At 38.9% G+C, this 19,018-nt stretch overlaps 2 protein-coding genes across 6 annotated transcripts in view; one reads left to right on the top strand and one right to left on the bottom strand.

Moving 5' to 3' along the window:
• Nucleotides 1–11,417, top strand: part of AP4S1 (adaptor related protein complex 4 subunit sigma 1) — a 63,055-nt gene extending 51,638 nt beyond the window's left edge. Inside the window, exons 5-6 of the mRNA XM_082838409.1 lie at nucleotides 555–566; nucleotides 10,204–11,417. Of these exons, the coding sequence (XP_082694535.1) occupies nucleotides 555–566; nucleotides 10,204–10,332 (141 nt within the window). The 3' untranslated portion in view covers nucleotides 10,333–11,417. The remainder of the gene's footprint in view (nucleotides 1–554; nucleotides 567–10,203) is intronic.
• A 584-nt stretch (nucleotides 11,418–12,001) lies between these two features.
• HECTD1 (HECT domain E3 ubiquitin protein ligase 1) overlaps nucleotides 12,002–19,018 on the bottom strand; it is a 91,635-nt gene continuing 84,618 nt past the window's right edge. For 4 of the 5 annotated variants that reach the window (XM_082853258.1, XM_082853259.1, XM_082853260.1 and 1 more), the window contains 6 exons: nucleotides 18,322–18,929; nucleotides 17,224–17,302; nucleotides 17,005–17,098; nucleotides 16,148–16,298; nucleotides 14,523–14,667; nucleotides 12,002–14,411 (listed from right to left, as the gene is read on the bottom strand). In XM_082853258.1, the coding sequence (XP_082709384.1) occupies nucleotides 14,274–14,411; nucleotides 14,523–14,667; nucleotides 16,148–16,298; nucleotides 17,005–17,098; nucleotides 17,224–17,302; nucleotides 18,322–18,929 (1,215 nt within the window). In that variant the 3' untranslated portion in view covers nucleotides 12,002–14,273. The remainder of the gene's footprint in view (nucleotides 14,412–14,522; nucleotides 14,668–16,147; nucleotides 16,299–17,004; nucleotides 17,099–17,223; nucleotides 17,303–18,321; nucleotides 18,930–19,018) is intronic. The other variant, XM_082853262.1, reaches the window with a different exon arrangement.

Genomic DNA, 19,018 nt, shown 5'->3' with positions numbered 1-19,018 from the left:
CACCAGGGAAGCCCCAGACTAGCTTTTTTATTTAACAGTATGTAGGACTTATGTACCTTATGTCATCATTTGTGGATTTGCTATAATTTATTTAAGTAGTCCCCCCTTGATAGACACTTAGCTTGTTTTCAGCAATTTGCTACTATAAATAGCATTACCCTGAATGCTGTCACACATCATTGTGCCGTTATTTAACTGTTCCCTTAGGAGAGACTTCTAGAAGTAAAACTGATGGATTCAAACTGTGTGCACATTATTACGATTTTGTATATACCTATCAAATTACCTATGATCTGTAAAGGTTGAATTAGTTTATTCCCTCTACACTCTAAAGGTGAAATGTTCTAGCCTATAAAAGTCCTCTAAACTGCAGCCTATTTCATTTTTTAAAATCACTGTCCCAAACTCAGGGCCTTCCCACACTCAGGCTTCTCCCTACAGAGCAGCCTCTCCCACCTGCTTTCAGGCTGGCAACCAGAGCAGCCGCTGTCTCTGCTAAGTGCATTGTGTCCCAGTGTCTCCTTCTCATCCTTGGACTCTTTTCTCTTTTCCAGAGTGAATTAGATGTATCCTTTTTCAGTGCTGTGAACCAAGTTTTCCATAGTGCTTGGCAAAGAACAGGCTAGTCTTGATCAGGTAAGTGCCATGGGGCAGGAAACCAATTCAGCCGAATCCAGAATTCAGAAGGCTAATCATCAGCAGCTCTGACAAGACAGCTGGAGGTACAGGTGCTTTGCAGAAACCCTCCACCCTTTTCCACAAAGACGATTCTTGTACTTTTCAGACAGGGCAATGCTATGGTGGTAGTTAATAATCACTCTTATATATTAATTTAACTTTTGCATATGGAATAGACTTTTGCAGAATTTAAATAACACAGCCAGAAAGTGCTTGGGCCTCCTAGAGAGAATGGAGTTCCACAGCTCTAGGTATAAATCTCCAGAAATTCCCCACATGATCAGAAGAAGGCCTTCAGGGATGATAAACTGGAAGGTTAAAGAAATTGCCTGGCTTGTATTCATCTCCTTTTATAGCAGAGGAAGCTCTCCTTTTCTTCTCTTCTCCTTTTTAAATCAAAGTATCCAAGGGCCCCAAGAACAAGCATGATTTACTTAGAATGTTGCAGGCCTGCGGATTTGGGCAGGAGCCCACTGGGCTTTGTGTCAGTGCTCTGGAGGCAAGCTGTCTTTTAAGTTAATCTTTACTTCGGAAATCTGCTTACCACTTGAACGCAATAAATAGGTGTCCTTTGAGAAAACATCAGGCTTGAATATGAAATAGTAACATTAATTATAACAAATATATATTAATTATAACATGTTTATGTGTGTGTATACACACACACGCACACACACACACACACACACACACACACACACACACACACACACACTAGATGCCTATGCCCAGAAACATTATGCCAGTATATTCTGGGGAAATGGCCATTTACCTTTTACTATTGATAGAAAATGTCATGTTGATAAACTTGATTTGCAGGCTGTATTTGAAGCCTCTTTAAATCAGTTGGGGAAATCTGAGTGCCCTCTAGTGGTGAGTGACCTAAATCTGTGGTCCTTTTGACCTAGGAGACCCAAGACCAGGCTGTATATTAGGGTGTATTTTTATTCAGCATGTCACATTCCATTTTAACTAAGTCCTTTAAAGCAATTCAAAATAAATCTCTTCCTCCTTGTACAGGGTAATAAGAAAAATGACTTTTGATTTAAGAAGTCATCAGGAAGACAGCAAAAGCTAATAGTTACTTTACTGGGAATATAGATACCCAAGTTTTGCTTTCATTGCTGCTACCAACTGTCTGTGTGTATCAGACAAGACACATAACCCCCTCATCTCAGAATGACAGAATTAAACTAGAAGAGCCTTAACACCCTCTCAGCCTTAATGTTTGATGTTGCCATGACTAGGTAGAGCTATCTTACACCTAGAACAGGATGGGAAAGTCTTATAAGTCTAGATATTCAGAGAAGTAAAGTGAATCAGATATAGTAGGATGTGTTTAATAGTTGGACTCAGTGTGTTGATGTGTCTTATATACTGACTAGGTGTTTATTAAAAGTAGAGATGGGTTTGTCTTTGTATCCTTCTAGTGTATGGCATAGGTCCATGTAATGAACTCCAGCATTCTTGTTTGAATTTAATTTTCACACCAAAGCACACAATTTTCATCCTTACCCTGCATTTTACTTAGTTTCATTTTTGCTTTCTCTTCCTCTCTGACCAACTTATATATTCCTGTTCTTGGGAAATACTTAGGCACATCCACCTGACAGATTAGGAATTTTGCATAATTTAGAGAAGGGAACTAAATCTCTCCAGACCTGGAAGTGTATGTCTGTGCTCAAGCTGTAAATTCACGTGGCCCTCCCATGGTCTAAAAGTGCAGCAGGGGGCAGGGCAGGCAGGGCATGGGGCACCTCTCTTCTATTGAGATTCGGAAAGAGTTTCTACCCTCAGCCATCTGAAAAAGGTCAAATTACAAACCCACGACTCTATTCTGTCTCATACATAGTTTTTTTGTTTTTTTTTTTTGGCCGGGCTGCGCAGCTTGCAGGATCTTAGTTCCCCGACCAGGGATTGAACCCAGGGCCCGGCAATGGAAGCTCGGAGTCCTAACCACTAGACCTCCAGGGAATTCCCCACAGTTCTGTTTAACTGTCACGTTGAAGAAGTCCAGGGAAAACTTTACACGTCAGTTTCTTAACAGTAAGACAAGGGAGCCTTTTAGAGGTGTGGCCTCACAGACAGACCGCATCACCACCCTGGTAGCATGTAACCAGGAACCTACCAGAGCAGCTAACATTGTGCCAGGGAAGCTTCCTTAGGCCTTGAAAGGTTGGACCAGCAGCTGATATAATTGCAACTTGGAACCGGTTCTCCCAACACTCAAGAGCACATAACCTTTGTGTTTGCTCAGATTAAGGAAGCCTTCCACGTCCGTCTGCTTGGAACAGACACGATTTAAGGCTCAGTCTTGTTGCAGCAACAGGAAGGTGGGAGTCCAAACCTTATGGAACTCCCAAGAAGCCCTTTACTTGCAGTCTTTCTCCAGAGACGTTACCGCCCTGAAGCCTTTTAAGAAGGGAGCAGTTTTCCAGAGCCTGTAGGGTTAGACATTGGGAAATTAAATGCATTGTTTACATTTTTCCCTAGTATGGGCTTGTTCTACTTCTAAGAAGACTAACGTCACAGAGCAAGGCAGATGGGTTATTAAAAAGAAATGACATAAGCTCAGGAAATCAGGACAGAAATTCTGGTTTGTTGAAAACCCTTCTACTAAGTGGAAACTCTCTGTTGCAGAGTCGTCTCAAGTGGGGCGGCCTGTACCCCGGGGACTAAGCACATCAGGACCTAAACCGTTCACGTGCGCTGAAGCAGCCCTGGTACCCTCTTTACATTCCACTCCACCCGCGGGGCTGAAATGTTGCCTGAGGACTTCTGTCGGGAAAGTTTGCCCTTCCTCATACTTTGGTAGACTTATTTAAGACTTCAAATTCCACGAATTAAGATAGTTTTTAGGAACCAACTGATGAGCTTCTCAGTATGTGCTCAGCTCCAGAGCCCCAGGTTTGCCGAATTCTCCAGACAATTCATAATTCAAAGGAGCAGTCGGATCCCCTTCTGCTAAATAGTCAGAGGATGGCACCCACGAACAGTGCTGTGTAGAAGTCCAGTTCCTCCCCAGTTCAGTGCACACCTAATGTGTGTGAAGGCACCAAAACCCTTGACACCCCTTTTGGTATTTGGTGGCCTTAAAGAGGCTTAAAGACTTGGTTAATTTTGGCTAGAATGGAATGCAGCAGTACTGTCTTCAGACCCAGACAACCAGGGTCCCCTTCCTGGGCCCTGTGCTTTAGAGGACCCTACTCTAGCTCTCCTTCAGCAGCACCCCTCTCCATGGGGTAAGGATGCTTACCCAGAGCCGGCAGGGCCCCCCATCCACTCCTTGACCACCCTCCAGCACCTGGGTCCCCAGAATTTAGCGGGTACCTGGTCATCCCAGTGCCTGCTGCCAGGGCCTATGCAGGTCTCTTTACCACCCCAGGACTGGAGGCAGGAATAACAGAGAGGCTGGGATGGTAAGGGGGGTATTCCACATGCATGCCTGGGAGGAAAAGCCAGGAACAAGCTGGGGTTCCTATTTATATTCTTGTGCCCCCTCCCTGACAAATATAGGATAGCTCTAGAATCCAGAATGTTTTCTTCATTCAAAAATATCTTAAAAAAAAAAATCTTTAGAACACTCATGTTTTTACTTTGTAAGTCCTTAAAGTCCAAAAGCTTGAGCAATTAATTCTAGAGCCTAAAAGCTCATACGCGTGATGTGAAACATGCTCTCTTTACTGAAGTTGAGGGTGGGCTAGTAGGAAGGGCCTCCATCCTCTTGCACTCTCTATGACTCAGCTAGTTATCTACCAGGGTGTGCCCTGGAAGACTAAAAGCACCCAGCCAACAGTAAGAGCACTGCTAAGATTTGCAGTCAGGCCCTGATCAGGCCCCAGGCCCAGTAGGGGGACATCTATCTGTCGTTCCTTCATTACTTTCCTAAAATCCCAAACACCTTTAGAGGTCCAGAAACTAGAACAGGGCTTCTCCAAATAGGAGATAATTTCAGCCTGACTTAGTGAGAAATCACAAAAGTAACTTGTTCAACTAGCGGCTATGGAAATACTGGCAAGAGGACCAAAGACATTCTCTAGGGAAACCATCCAACACTGAAGTGGCAGCTTCCAGAGGAACTGAAATTTTCTCGATGGTCTCTCAGAAAGTTAAAATAATTAATTGTTATTACAAAAGGATTTCTTTTGAGGTATGGTGGAGCATGTGACTACATCAGGAATAGCGTGATCATATCAGAAAGGAGTAAACTAGCTTTCCTCTCCCTGAAGGTTCCTTTTGGAGTCATAGGGTTTGACTGCTTTGGAGTTGGAAGAAAACTACACAATCATCAAGTTAAAACCTCACTGTTTAGACAAAGAGGCTGAGGCTCAGAGACCGATACCAGTTCTGTCCCAGAGTAGCTCTATGGATTGATTGTTCCAGACTACAGAGCTACTTTGGCACAGAGCTGGTACTCGTCTCCGGGTTTCCAGAGCCTTTGATTCTAGGGCTACAAATGTGATTTAAGATTAAATTTGACACACTTTTTGAAAATTCATAATCATCTGGAGTAGATTGTAGCAATTTAATCTCTAAGAAAACATTTATAAAGTGCCTGGCACCATGCTGTCTTGGTGTTTCCTGAATTAGGGAAGAAGTTTCAGAGAAACCCTGGTCTTCGGTTGGAGGAGTCATAAATAATGAAAAATTTTGAAGCGAATACCTGAATGTCTTGATAAGAGCATGCTTTCCAAAAGTGATGTTCACGTCAGAGATTTCTAAACATCTTTTCCTTTTGAAAATATGTCCATTGAAGCAGGGCTGCAAGAGAAGAGAGCAGGCCCCTGGGCCCAAGGGAATGTGTGCAGCTGGTCCAGTCTTTGGGAAGGGCAGGCAAGGAGGGGTAAGGGGGCCACAGCCCTCTCCAGCATGAGAGTTCTAGTCAAGTCATGAGTGATGAGTCTCAGAATTATGAACAGTCTCCAAGGGAGTCAGCCGTTCACCTGGGAAAGGGATGTGAAAGTTCCAGATTAAACAGTTCTGCCTTCCAGGCCATTTTGGCCCTCCCTAGCCTTAGCCATCTCTCTATATCCTTTAAGTGTGTTTCTGAGTCCTTTAGGTGCCATATTCATCCCCTACTATTCCTCCTATCCCTCCCTCCAGGTCCCTCTGCCTTACCCCCACTCCTTCTGTTCTATGCTTCTGGGTTCTGTTTTACTCAGGAATAGTGGCAGCAAGCTATGAGAAGCAACAGAGAATCTGGGGGAAAAAAAACAAGAGAATGACAGGCTCATTGACCCCAGTGCTGACTGATATTTGTGTAATTTTACATAAGCCTATATAAACTTAAAAAAAATTACACTGGGATGTCTTCGTTGCTTTCAGAATATGAATGGATCTTTCAGGAAAACCTACTTAACAACAACAATAAAATAACACTCCTTGGGGCTTCCCTGGTGGCGCAGTGGTTGAGAATCTGCCTGCCAATACAGGGAACATGGGTTCGAGCCCTGGTCTGGGAAGATCCCACATGCCATGGAGCAACTAGGCCCGTGAGCCACAACTACTGAGCCTGTGCTCCGCAACAAGAGAGGCCGCCATAGTGAAGAGGCCTGCGCACCGCGATGAAGAGTGGCCCCCGCTCGCCGCAACTGGAGAAAGCCCTCGCACAGAAACGAAGACCCAACACAGCCAAAAATAAATATAAAAATAAATGAATAAATAAAAGATCACTATTAATAAAAACAAAAAAACCTCCACTCCTTTTCAGTGACCTAATTAACTAAAGGCCATACTAAGCCTAAAAGTGAACACAAGACTATTACAAGGAGAGTATATCCAGAACTATGCAGAATCTTCATGATAATCTTCCATACAGTAGCATGTGATTTTCAGTGGGAAATGTGAACACATTGGCCCTTTGCAACTTATCTAACTCCATGGGCAATTGAGTTAAAGTATAAAAAAAGAGAACACGTTTTTTCCCCACCGTACTTAACTTTCTTTTTTTTTTTCTTTCTTTCTTTCTCTCTCTCTCTCTCTCTCTCTCTGTCTCTGTCTCTCTCTCTCTCTCTGTCTCTCTCTCTCTCTCTCTCTCACTACGTTGGGTCTTCGTTGCTGTTTGCGAGCTTTCTCTAGTTGGGGCGAGCGGGGGCTACTCTTCGTTGCGGAGCACGGGTTCTAGGCACGTAGGCTTCAGTAGTTGTGGCTCTCGGGCTCTAGAGTACAGGCTCAGTAGTTGTGGCGCACAGGCTTAGATGCTCCATGGCGTGTGGGATCTTCCCCGGCCAGGGATCAAACCTGTCCTGTGTCCCCTGCATTGGCAGGTGGATTCTTAACTACTGCACCACCAGGGAAGTCCAAGCTAGGATCTTAAAAAAAAGAAAAGAAAAGAAATCAAATAAGAAGACAAGGGATCTGAGGCCAAAATCTAGAATTAGAAAGTTTAGTTTCTAGGCTGGGCTCTTCCTTGGAATTGCTTTTGAGGTCCCATTAGAATGTATGCTGCTCAGTTTTCTCTTATTAAAGGAGAACTAGACCACCACAGTGGTGTTAAAATACCATGATGAAAAAGTGCTTTATGATCCAGAGATCAAAATTCCAATGTATGAACCAGAAACATTTCAATCACTCTAATTAAAAAACTGATTTCAAGTGGCACTAATATTACTGAGGTCCTACGCTATTCAGCTCCAATCCACATTACATAGAAATTCAGAAAGGCTCTAGGTTTCCGGGTTGGGAGAAAGTGGGGCTTTATGAATCTGTTCTTTAAGAGGCTCTTTCTAGTTCATATCAGCTCCAACCTTAGGGTGCCCATGAAGGTAAACAAGTTTCCTCAAGGATCTTTAAGTCAGTTGAATTCAGTAAAACCTAAGGTTGGACCCTCTTAAACTAGTCATTCTCAGCTCATCACCTTAATAGACCAACAGCTTGTGCCTTTCTTGCTTCCTCCTATTCCAAATAAATGTCAGGGCTAAAGTGTGTTTGCCTCTGCTTATTGCCACGGGACTTGGCCGATAGGGCATTTTTTGGTCCCTGCTCACCTGGCTTGTAGCCCAAATGCCATTACTCTTGGCTTTTCCAGTGTGCACAAGTAACTCATTAACCAAATCAAGATGTGAACAACAGCTGGATTCTTATTTTCAAGAAGCCACATGATTCCAAGGGGAAATCAGTTTTCAGGCTTTTGCCTCCCATTGGATTTGGTCTGTGGTTTCCCTTTATAGTGCCAGAAAGTTGCATGATTATTAGAGGTTTCAGGCAGATACTCAGATAGACAGGCAGTCACATGCCCACAGTACCAAATGCCCTCACTGAGCAATTCATGTTTCCAGGATGTTGGGAAATTCAGACTTGCTGAAGGACCTTGTCCTTGCATTGTGAGGATGTCAGTGGTTGATATGATTCAGCAGTAAATTCTAATCTGAATTGCAAAACATTGAGCTAGTTGTTCAAGGGGACATCTGAATTGCTGACCATATTCTTGCCAAAGATGGAGCAGTCTTCAGAGCAGCTTGATCCCTGCATCGATTCAAATAGAGTAGATTAAAATGAGATCTTCTTCTACCTCAGAATCACCCTGGATGGGTTGACATTTTCAAAGGCACTAGGCTTTAAACAACAAGGTCCTATTGTATAGCACAGAGAACTATATTCAATATCCTATGATAAACCATAATGGAAAAGAATATTTTAAAACAGAATGTATATATATGTGTATAACTGAATCACTTTGCTGTACAGCACTAATTCCCACAACACTGTAAATCAACTATACTTAAAACAAAACAAAAAACCTTGACACCAAAAAAAAAAAAAAAAAAAAAAAGGCACTAGGCTTTCATTGCCCTTAGTGAATACAACAGGGGGATTCTACAGGGCATTTTTTTCATGCAGTCACCTGTGCTTCCCAGCTCTGCCTTCCTTTATACCTGGCTGTCATTCCTACCATGTTCTGGCTTCTGGGTCTGGTGAAGAGGATTAAGTCAAGCACCTAATATTCCAGTCCCAATTTGGCCAATGGACAAAGCAATCATCCATCTAATTGGAAGATATTATTAATAGGTATAACAGAGTAAAGCTTTTTTTTTTTCTGGGTCACTTTAGGACAGTCCCCATGGGCTCCTGAAAAAGTTTATTCTGCTGGAGAACTATTTGCACAGAGCTTAATGAGGTATTAACACAGAGCCTAATAGAAACTTAAAAGTCATTCACAGGATTGTCTCATTCTCTATAGATGTACTTTACTAAACAAATACAATAAACTTGAACGTCTGGAATTATTGGGAAGAAAAATCAGGTGGTAATGGCTCATTTTACAAAGATTCACTAATTATGAACTCCCATAGTGCATTTAATCACTTGCTTGTTGAATGAAGTTTGTCTATTTGAAACAATCTGTCAGCTGTTTTTTGTTTTGTTCTGTTTTTTTCTAAACAGACCAGGATTGTGCTCTTTAGTGATGGAAACTTTAGTAAAGCATAGAATTTAGAAACGTTCAACCATTATCATCTTCACTCTCAAGAGTTTCTCTCTTCCAGAACAGGTCAGTTCTCTCTTCCAGTTCAATTTCACAAAAGAAAAGTTAGGTACTCAAATGAAGGGACTACTGGAGGAAGGACTTGGCTCTAATTAGCTAGACATCATAGTCTAGCAGTGTTTTCTTCTTCTCCCGTGCCCTGTACTAACTTTCCAATAAGAACGTCAGTAATCTAAAGTGGCTCCATAATTCTCAAATGAGTATTTTTAGAATGCTCCATTTATAAGAGGTACTCTCCTGAAAATCGGAATTTTTATCTCCTTGGGAATTAAGTCAGCATTGCCTTTTCTTCATTCATTTCTCCTCGTGGTTATTTTTTTCTTTTAGCCTGTCTGACACAAAAGATGCTCAAGGTGCAGTACTGTAAAGGCATTTGTTTTGGGGTGGAGGTTTGAGGGCGGAGGGAGGATGTATACTCAGCAGCCTCAGGCCTCTCCTGGGAAGTCTGGAAGCAGAGCAGTTAAGCCCAAACTTTCGGTTTAAATTCCAGCTCTGACAACTACTAGCCATGTGACCGTAGGCAATGGCTTTGAGCCTGTTTGTTCCTGTGTAAAATGAGGATAATGTTAGCATGTACATCACCGAGTCGTAGAGAAGACTGAAATAATACATGTAAAACACTCAACACAATGCCTGGAACACAATGAGTATTCAATAAGTCATGGCTATTACTGTTGTTATTATTGTCTGGGAAGACATTGTTCTTGAGGTCAGGTCACACTCTTAACCAAAATTTACTTGCTTTGTTCTCCAGCTCTTAGTAGAGATTCCGTCTCCCTCTGGCTAAAAGGTATAGCTGTTCCATTTCTATGTCTATTGTCCAGTTAGTTAGCCTAGCCAAGGTGAAATTAGGTCTATATGTGTACATGAAGGTAATAATTTCTAAGATAAATACCAATTTTAATTTCAGGAATTCTGTTAAAAAAAACACAAAACCTTCATGCTTAGACTAATTTACACTGGAAAAATTCCAGGCAAAGTCATAAGTTATTATTTACTGAATGTTAACATTTTTATAACTAATTTCCTTAATATGACCCTAGATAATGTTTAATTTGGATAAAGTACACATCATTTTGGATGAGATGGTGTTAAATGGCTGCATTGTGGAAACGAATCGGGCAAGAATTCTTGCCCCTCTACTAATTCTTGATAAGATGTCAGACAGCTGAAAACAGAAAGGCTCTGCCAGACAACATCGACTTACAGGAAATGAGGACACCATGGAATACCTCTCAACATCACTAGTCCAAAAGATTCTGGAAGACCAAACACTGCAAAATGGGCTGTCCTTCCAAAGACATTTAAAATAGGTGTTTTCCACAGTTCCTAAACGGAAAACAAAACTGTATTTTAAAACATGATGCACAAAGAAAATTTTTCTCTAAACGGAGAGACAAGTTTTATTTTCTGAACATAAACATTTTTTTTCTCACTTGTTTAGATTTTGTGGAGTACTGAGGGAAACTCTTTTGGTCTCTCCTTCCCTTTGCAAAGGGATAAATTCAGGAACAGCATCATGGGGTGGGAAGAAAATGTGGCACCTCTCTCTTGGCCAATAAACTTTTAAAATTGACTTGAACATGCAGAGCACTTTGAATAATACTGTTTTCTGAATGCTATCTTTTTCTTTAAAAAGTCAAAATGTGTGTACCTAATGAAAATTGCAGAATCAAATATTCTTTGCCAGTTTCTAAAAGCCTGATATCCATTTTATGGGTACTTGGCAATTACAAAGACATCATGTAATTAACTCTACAGAGAATGTTACCACCTAATAATGAATCGCTAAGACAACCATTATAGCTATCCTATATGCCATATTGTAAAGAGTTAGTCTTATTAGTAAACTTATTTGTAAATGAAATTTAGTTCGAAGTTTAAAAACAGAATGCAAGAGAATATATCTCTGTTCAGGTTGCCATGAAATGACTCCGTCTTCCCCTCCCTTTTATTCCTTCAACCCCTTCTCCTGGAATGTGTTGAAGCAAAGAAAACTGCTAAGTCACTATAGAAGAGCAATGCTCTGATCCTCCCAAACCTTTCTGTATATATGCTTTTACTTCGTAACAGTAGGAGATACAGAGCTGTCTTAGTAAAAGCATGTTCATGTTCATGTTAGGGTAGGAGGGCAAGTACATTGGAGGACACAGAAATATAGTCTTGATACATGAAGACGTTGTGCCATCCTATGGAATTCCAAGAGTTCTTTCACCTACAACACTCTGTCCTCCAAAAGAGGACATAAATGGGCATTCTAGGCAGTAATTCATTCAGTACTGTTTGATTTCTCTCCCTGTCTCGTGTGTGTGTGTGTATAGGAGGGATTTTGTTTAAATTCTCTATGTGTTTCTAAAACTTCACTTACATATTTCAAAGTTTGCATCTACCAGGCAACCAATGAATAATGGACTCCAAAAGCAAACCTTAGTTGTTTTGGACTCATTCAGGAAAGCAGAGGAAAGGCTTCTGACCTGCCAGAACAGTGAATGGTATGCATTAAGTAGCCAAGGTCTGGGGAAAGCCCAGTCTAGATCAAAGTGCTTTGGAGGTCTTTCTGAGACATAATTAGTTGGGAAACACTGGCCTAGTTGGTAGGCACTTAATCAGTAGCACATTCGGGTAACTGCTGAAACTGGTACACCAGAAGTAACTAGGGAGTGAATAAAATTAATTTTGGGGTCACACCAAAATAGCATTCAAATAACATCTTGGCACAGATTTTAGTACCTTGAGAGAATAACGATTAAAAACAATACTAGGTAGATACCACTGGAAAAAGTACTCCAGAGGCTAGTGTATGTGAAGACCCAAGTAGATGTCTCACAGTACTTGACTTATACACGAAGTAAACTCTAATGTGACTCTCTGTTGTGTGACAGGCTGTGTCATCATCTCACTTCAGGTTTATTGCTGAACTGTGACTACCAGCGTTAAGTGGTTTTCAGACTCATGAAATTTATGTCTCAGACTGGTCAGCTTTACCTTGTTCTTGGACTTTTAGTTCTACAGGAAGATTCCTGACATTTCAGAGTTACTCACTGTATAAGACTCATCAACTTTACCTGCTGTAGCAATGTGCTAGACCAGGATTCAGCAAACCTTTTCTGCAAAGGACCAGACAGTAAATATTCTAGGCTTCGTGGCCCATATGGTCTCTGCTGTAACTACTCAGTTCTGCCACTGTAGTGCAAAAACGAGCCATAGATTATACATAAATAAGTCAGCATGGCTGTGTTCTAATAAAACTTTATTTCTTTATGGATACAAATCTGAATTTCATAAAATTTTCACATAAGGTATTATTATTCTTTTTTATTTTTTTCAACCACTTAAAAATTTAAAAACCATGTTTAGTTCATGGGCCATACAAATGCAAACGGCAGGCCACAGTTTGCTGACCCCTGTGCTAGAATAGTCTTGGTAAAAGCTGGCTACTGACAGACATTTTAGAGACTTAAATAATACACATAAACTGGATATTAATTCTACTGCTAGTGTAAAGTTCTAGTCATGCATCCATGTATTGAGACAATCACCACCACTGTTTTCTGGATTAAAGCATAGGTCATACGTTTAAATATTGCTATTATGTTTTATTTTAACTTTTATTCTTGCAGAGAACTGTGAAGCTAACAATAAGGTAAAGTAAATGCTGCCTCTGATTACATAGTCACAACATTCTCATGCAGAGAACAGAAACACTACTCAAATGATTGACTGCAATGGGAGAAATGTCTTCTAATGTAGAAAGGGAACATACCTTTTAAACAGGTAAGTTGTGGGCAATTCCAAAAAATGCTTTTCACGCCTATAAAAGCCATTTGGCTAAATCAGACCTAGTGACATTTCTTTTACCTAGATGCATAGATATGATAAGTCACAGGAAAATGGAAATATAGCCCCTTTTCAAAACCAGGAAATAGCATTATCCCAGTGGTTTCTTTTCACACTAACACAACATTCAAAAATCATTCTTGGATCTTAGACTTACACGTCGCTGAAGATACAATGGTAAGTAGCACATTTGGTGTTTAAAAAATTAACACAAATAACTTGGCTATTTTTACCTGAAGAATACTTTAAAGACAGAACACAAGAGTTGGATCACAAGCATGTGAACATATATTTCTCCTAGCTTTCCAGTTTCAGTAAGTGTATTTACACAGAAAAATACATTTCTTCATGTAGTAGTTTCAAAAAACTATATATCTCAATGATTCAAAATGAAAAGTATACAGTTAAGCTCTTAGGTCTGATGGCTGCAGTGAAACAGTCACATGACACAGTTTTGTACGCTGCAAACATTTTAATGATTATTGTTGAGAATACATTTTGGAAATTTTTTTACTTCAAACTGCAACAAGTTAAATAAATGTTTATAATATACAAAGAAAATACAACCAAAAGTAAAACTTGCTTTAAGTGTGCCTTGCACCTAAACCAGTGTTTTCTCCCCCCCCTTAATACATCTTTATTTTTGAACTGCACAAACACACTTAAGAATTTGAATTTTATAGTATGGCATTTAGGAAATAAAAATATACTCCCCACCTCAAAGAAATAAAAAGGCTGTGCATGATTATATGCCAAACAAAAGAGAGAACACTAGATATACTCTGATAGTGCAGGCATCATTAAAAAGGAAAAGAAAAAGCTTGAGATGCTCATTAACTCTCTATGTTTTAAGGAAGCAGGATTTTTGACCAAGTAGCTTAAAAGCCAGCAAAACAGGCATCAGTGATGGCAACTGTAGTGTATGAAGTATGAAATGACAAACTTTACACAAATACACTGTTAGAAATTTACCAATGAACACTGAAGATCTGAGAAGCTGCTCTTTGGAACAGTCAAGTAGGACCACCTAATTCCAGTCACATGAGCCCTTGTAGCAACACAAAGTGTTCTGTGCTATATACTTGCTGGCTGGATAGTTAAAGGATTTGTTTTGTCATTAGCAGCTAACGAACTTATTCCATGTGTTCTTAAAGCCTTAATGGTGGAAAAAAGGCAAGTGTCATTAGCATGGAGGATCATATACTTCTCTGCACACAAACACAAGAGGCTTCACTAGAATTTTAAGTCTCTGATGTCTCCCATTGCACTTCAAAGCTCAGTTGAGATGAAAGCCTTTCTCCATTGTAGCAGCTAGCAGGCGCTCTCTCATGATCTCCTCCGAAGAGTATTCCGGCAACTTTAGATAATGTACACATGTATTCACTGATGGGTAGCTTGCATCAGTAGCATCAACCTACAGAAATAGAAGTGAAAATAACAGAAGACCATGACTTTAAATATGTATTTCTTTCAACCCTTAAGTATCTTAATTCCATTTAGATTCCCCAGTAGCTAGAGTTTGTACCTTGCGTACAACTGTGAGCCTAGGATGCAAGTTAGCCAGTCCACCTGGGGGTAGAGTTGAACAACCAGTGGTAAACTGCAGGAATGCCTTCCTCTCATCTGAAGACATGCCACATAAAACCCTCACAAACCTAAGGAAACCTGGGCTAAAAGAAGAAAAATAAAGTTATATTGATTTGATAGCTGATTTAAATGAAAAATACTACTATTACTGTATAAGCCAGCAATAACCCTAAAAACGAATATCCGCATGTTGGAAGAACAACACTGTCTAGAGACTCTTGGGTAAGTATGAAATAAGCTGATACAAACTACTTGAAAAATACCCTTCAAAGACTGATACAGACAGACTGAAACACTGATGGAGTATAGGAATCAAATATGCAACAAAGGCAGCAAATCAGAAAAGCTCAAGATGCACATGCATAATTCACCCAAATACGGCTAAACTAGCAACAGGGATCTGAAATAATACATTTTTGTTACAGTGAAATAAAGTATCACTATATGCTACAACATGGATGAATTTCATAATTATAATATTAAATAAAAGAAACCAGACCTTAGAGAATACATACTGCATGATTTTGTTTACTAAAGTTCGAAAAGCAAGCAAAATTGATCAATGGGAATAGTGATTTAATGACTAGAAAAGAATAAGATGGGGATGGGGACTTCTAGAGTTGTTTCTTGTTCTGGGTACCAATTATACAGGTGTGTCCATTTTATGAAAATTCTCCAGGATGTATGTGCAATTTGTGTACTTCTCTGTTATGCTTCAATAAAAACTTACTTAAAAAAAAAAGCTATATATACAATGTCATTTAAGTTTAAAATAATAATACTTTCTCATTTACATCACTTTGAAAACTTTAAAAAAAATACAGGGCTTACAGTCTTAAAAAATGTCAGTGGTATGAAAGAAAAAACATCCGAGGAACTGTTGATTAAAACCATATCACAACTAAATACAATTTCCTGATGGGGGAGAATGGGAGTGAAGTGAGTGCTATTAAAGATATCTCTGGAATAATCAACAAAGCTGGAATGTAGACTATAGATTAGCTAATAGTATGGAATCACAAATTTGCTAACTAGTATGGCTACGTGGGAGTATGGCCATATTCTGAGGAATGTACACTAATGTATTACAGAGTAAACGTACAAGATATATGCAACATATCCTCAAATGGTTCAGAAAATGTGTGTGTGTGTGTGTGTGTGTGTGTGTAAAGAGATAATGTAAAAGAAATACAGCAACACGTTAAGTACTGGTGATTCTGGTAAAGGATATATAGGAATTCTTAACTATTCAACTTTTCTGTAAGATTGAAATTATTTGAAAATAGAGGTTAATATAAAAGCAATAAAGCCTAAGGGTTTACAAATGACGCAATTTTTAAAATGATGAACAGTTAAAACACAGTGAGAAAAGGAATGTTAAACATCAGCCAAGATGACTTTTTGTGTGAACTCAGCCTTATCAGTGAATATACATCTTGGTAACGGTGAGACTTAACTCCTTTCTCATTTTATACATATAATTCACTGAGTCATTTAGAGAACCCGCCATTTGATTTTGGGACATAAACAATTTGTTGATCTTAGAAAATAACCAACACATACCTATCACGTGTATAACCCAACTTAGGTTCAGTATAATTAATAATATCCTCTGCTGCCCAGGATGGCGACTGATTTCCACAAAGAATCATTTGGACTTCTTCATGGCTGAAGGAACTTAATTTCTCCATTGGAAAAACTTTATTAAACCCATCTACATTACACACACAGCAAAAAAACAAAAACAAAACACACAACTCAGTTTCTAGGTTATAATTTCAAAATAACAAATTTCAAATCAAGATACTCAACTAAATGGATAGAAAGAAGATAAATATTAATAAATATTTGAAAAAGCAAATATAAATGGAAATAGCTTGAAATTAAAACTGTGCTAGGGTTTTAAGTACAGAAATTTTTGCTTATTATCACAAATGTAGACAGGGAGAGAATATTCAGACACTATGGTCAGTAGCCAAATTCTAATAATTTCCCAATCAGTTCTTATGTCATACAAGCCAGCCAAGGCTATGTTCTCATTTTTAAAAATAGTAAGTGATAAACAGTCCAATGTATTTTACGTCAATCTTTACTTGAAAAATTTAGATTCTAACATAGTTTAACTCATCTTGATCGTGTAATATTGAAAGTATGCAACAATATTATATCCACTTACAAATGAAAAAATAGAAGCCAAAAGTGGGTCCCTCATTACTCAGGAGGACCAAGCTGAGGGTATGCTACAGCTTGAAAATGTTCCAACCTGTTCTGAGTACTCTGCAGGACCTAACTGTTGGGAAGACAAAAAACTAGACGGCAAATCTAGAGATTACTAGCAATTTTTGAGCATAGCAGTACCTTAATTTCAGCTGTCTCAAAGTAAAAGGAGAGGGATTCAACTAAAGAGCCTTAAAAATTACCTCTAAAGGCTTCCATCTGTTTCTGAATACCCATATGCATACAAAAGTCAAACATCAAATCCACATATTCTTCTGCATTATCCATTGTTACCATCTGCAAAGGAAAATTTGTCAACGTAATTGTTAATATCTAGGAATATTTCAGTAGCGCCTAGTACAACTGGCCTCATTAAGAGGAATTTTCTGGACTTACAGATATATCAAAAGCAAAATTTGTACCTCATCTTCACCACTTGGCTTCAGATCCACAGCTGTAAAACCATATATTCTTGAGGAAGGGCAAAACTGGAAATTTAAACTGGGAGGACAGAAAAGGATTAGATTAACATTCAGCTACCATTGGTGTTTAATTTTTAAAACACTGCCGCCAAAACCATGGGCACCTCCCCCAACAATAACAAAATCACTATACCAGCTTAGATACTAAGTATGGGGCCTTTTAAAATGCAAAACCGTGTGCCCAAAAACTATTTGGCCAACTGTTTACCAAACCTGGCTTTGCAGGCATTTCATGAAACATCACCTTTCATGTTTTACTTCCTCCTTAGGCACAAAATTAATCAACTATGGATTTTTGTAATGAATTATGGTAGCAACATGTTTACAAGTTTTTTTTGTTTTTTGCAAAAGAAACTTTTTTTTTTACTAAAGTTGTTCATGCTCTGTTTTTACCCCCGCCTCAAGTCAAACCTTGAACATATGAACAACTTATCAAACACAACTTCTCAATGTTATCATCAAAGAAAGAAGGAAGGAAGGAAGGAAAAAAACGACAGCAAAGCCTCGTAGTCAATCCAAAATCACAGTTTAACATACCAAGGGTATAATAATTACACATATATAAATTAATAGAATTTTATCAAAAGATCTACAGCATCTGAGTTAGTTAATGCAGCCACTGGGGATAAGGCTTACATACAAAGCAAACTATTCTGAGGTTTTTCAAGTAGGCTATATATATCAATTAGCTAATGAATTTGTCAAAATATTATTGGCTTTGGACTGTTTACACAAGATATATATAGTTATCACATTTGATAAATCAGATAATCTTTCAGATGTCTGATGATTAATAAACTATATTGTGGTATTCTGAGTGCTCTCTTTATAATATTAACAAATCAAAGGATCAAATCAAAAATCGATATTTCCTATAGCATCTTATTATTGTTAACAGACTGTATATTCATATATTGCAAATCAGTGAAGACAAAGGAACAAAAGCTTTAGAATTTATTCATCCATTAGGTTGAAGAGTATATATATATATATATATATATATATATATATATACACACACACACACATAAAGCTTACCCTAAATCCTCTATGCTAAGTGGAGGCCCAGAACCTGATGGATTCTTCAGCACTAGTTCTTGTAATTTTGTGTTCTTCTCATCTTCAGAAAGACCTTTATTGCTTAAAATCTGGCGCCTCTTGATAGCAAGGTCTTTAATTTCTTTTAAAAATCTGGCTCTGTGTGGGTTTACTAGTTCAAAGTCTTCCCAAGTTAAAATTCCATTAAACCAAGCTGGGGGTTTTGGTTTGGGGGGATCTAGAATAAATTCTGATTTTGAATCCTCTTCAAAGCTTCCTACTGAGAGTGAATCATGACCTTCTTCTGTAGAGGCTTCAGACTGACTTTCAGTACAGTGTAAGTCTCTATCACCTCGTGACTCATAAATCAGTTTACTCATATTGCTTTTAATGTCACCCATACACATAAGTTTAAAGAAAGGTTTAGAAATAGGTAAATCCACAAGTCTATTGTCTTGAATGCATTTGGCCAAGAAAATTCCAAGGAAATGAAAGAGTTTTGTGATCCTTTCGAGCTCATCACTATCTTGTGGAAATGGAGCTGTAAACAGTCCACATGATCTCTGAACATAGTATCCAGGAGGTTTCAATCCACCTCCAAGATCGACCTAATTTTTTAGAGGGAGAAATGCAAAAAAAATGAAAAGATCCATAAACATTAAACATCTTAATTCAGCTATCTAAAAGTATCTATAAA

Source organism: Leucopleurus acutus (assembly GCF_964270905.1).
Source record: "Leucopleurus acutus genome assembly, chromosome: 1".
NCBI lineage: Eukaryota > Metazoa > Chordata > Mammalia > Artiodactyla > Delphinidae > Leucopleurus > Leucopleurus acutus.
This window is presented reverse-complemented; position numbering and strand designations above follow the sequence as displayed.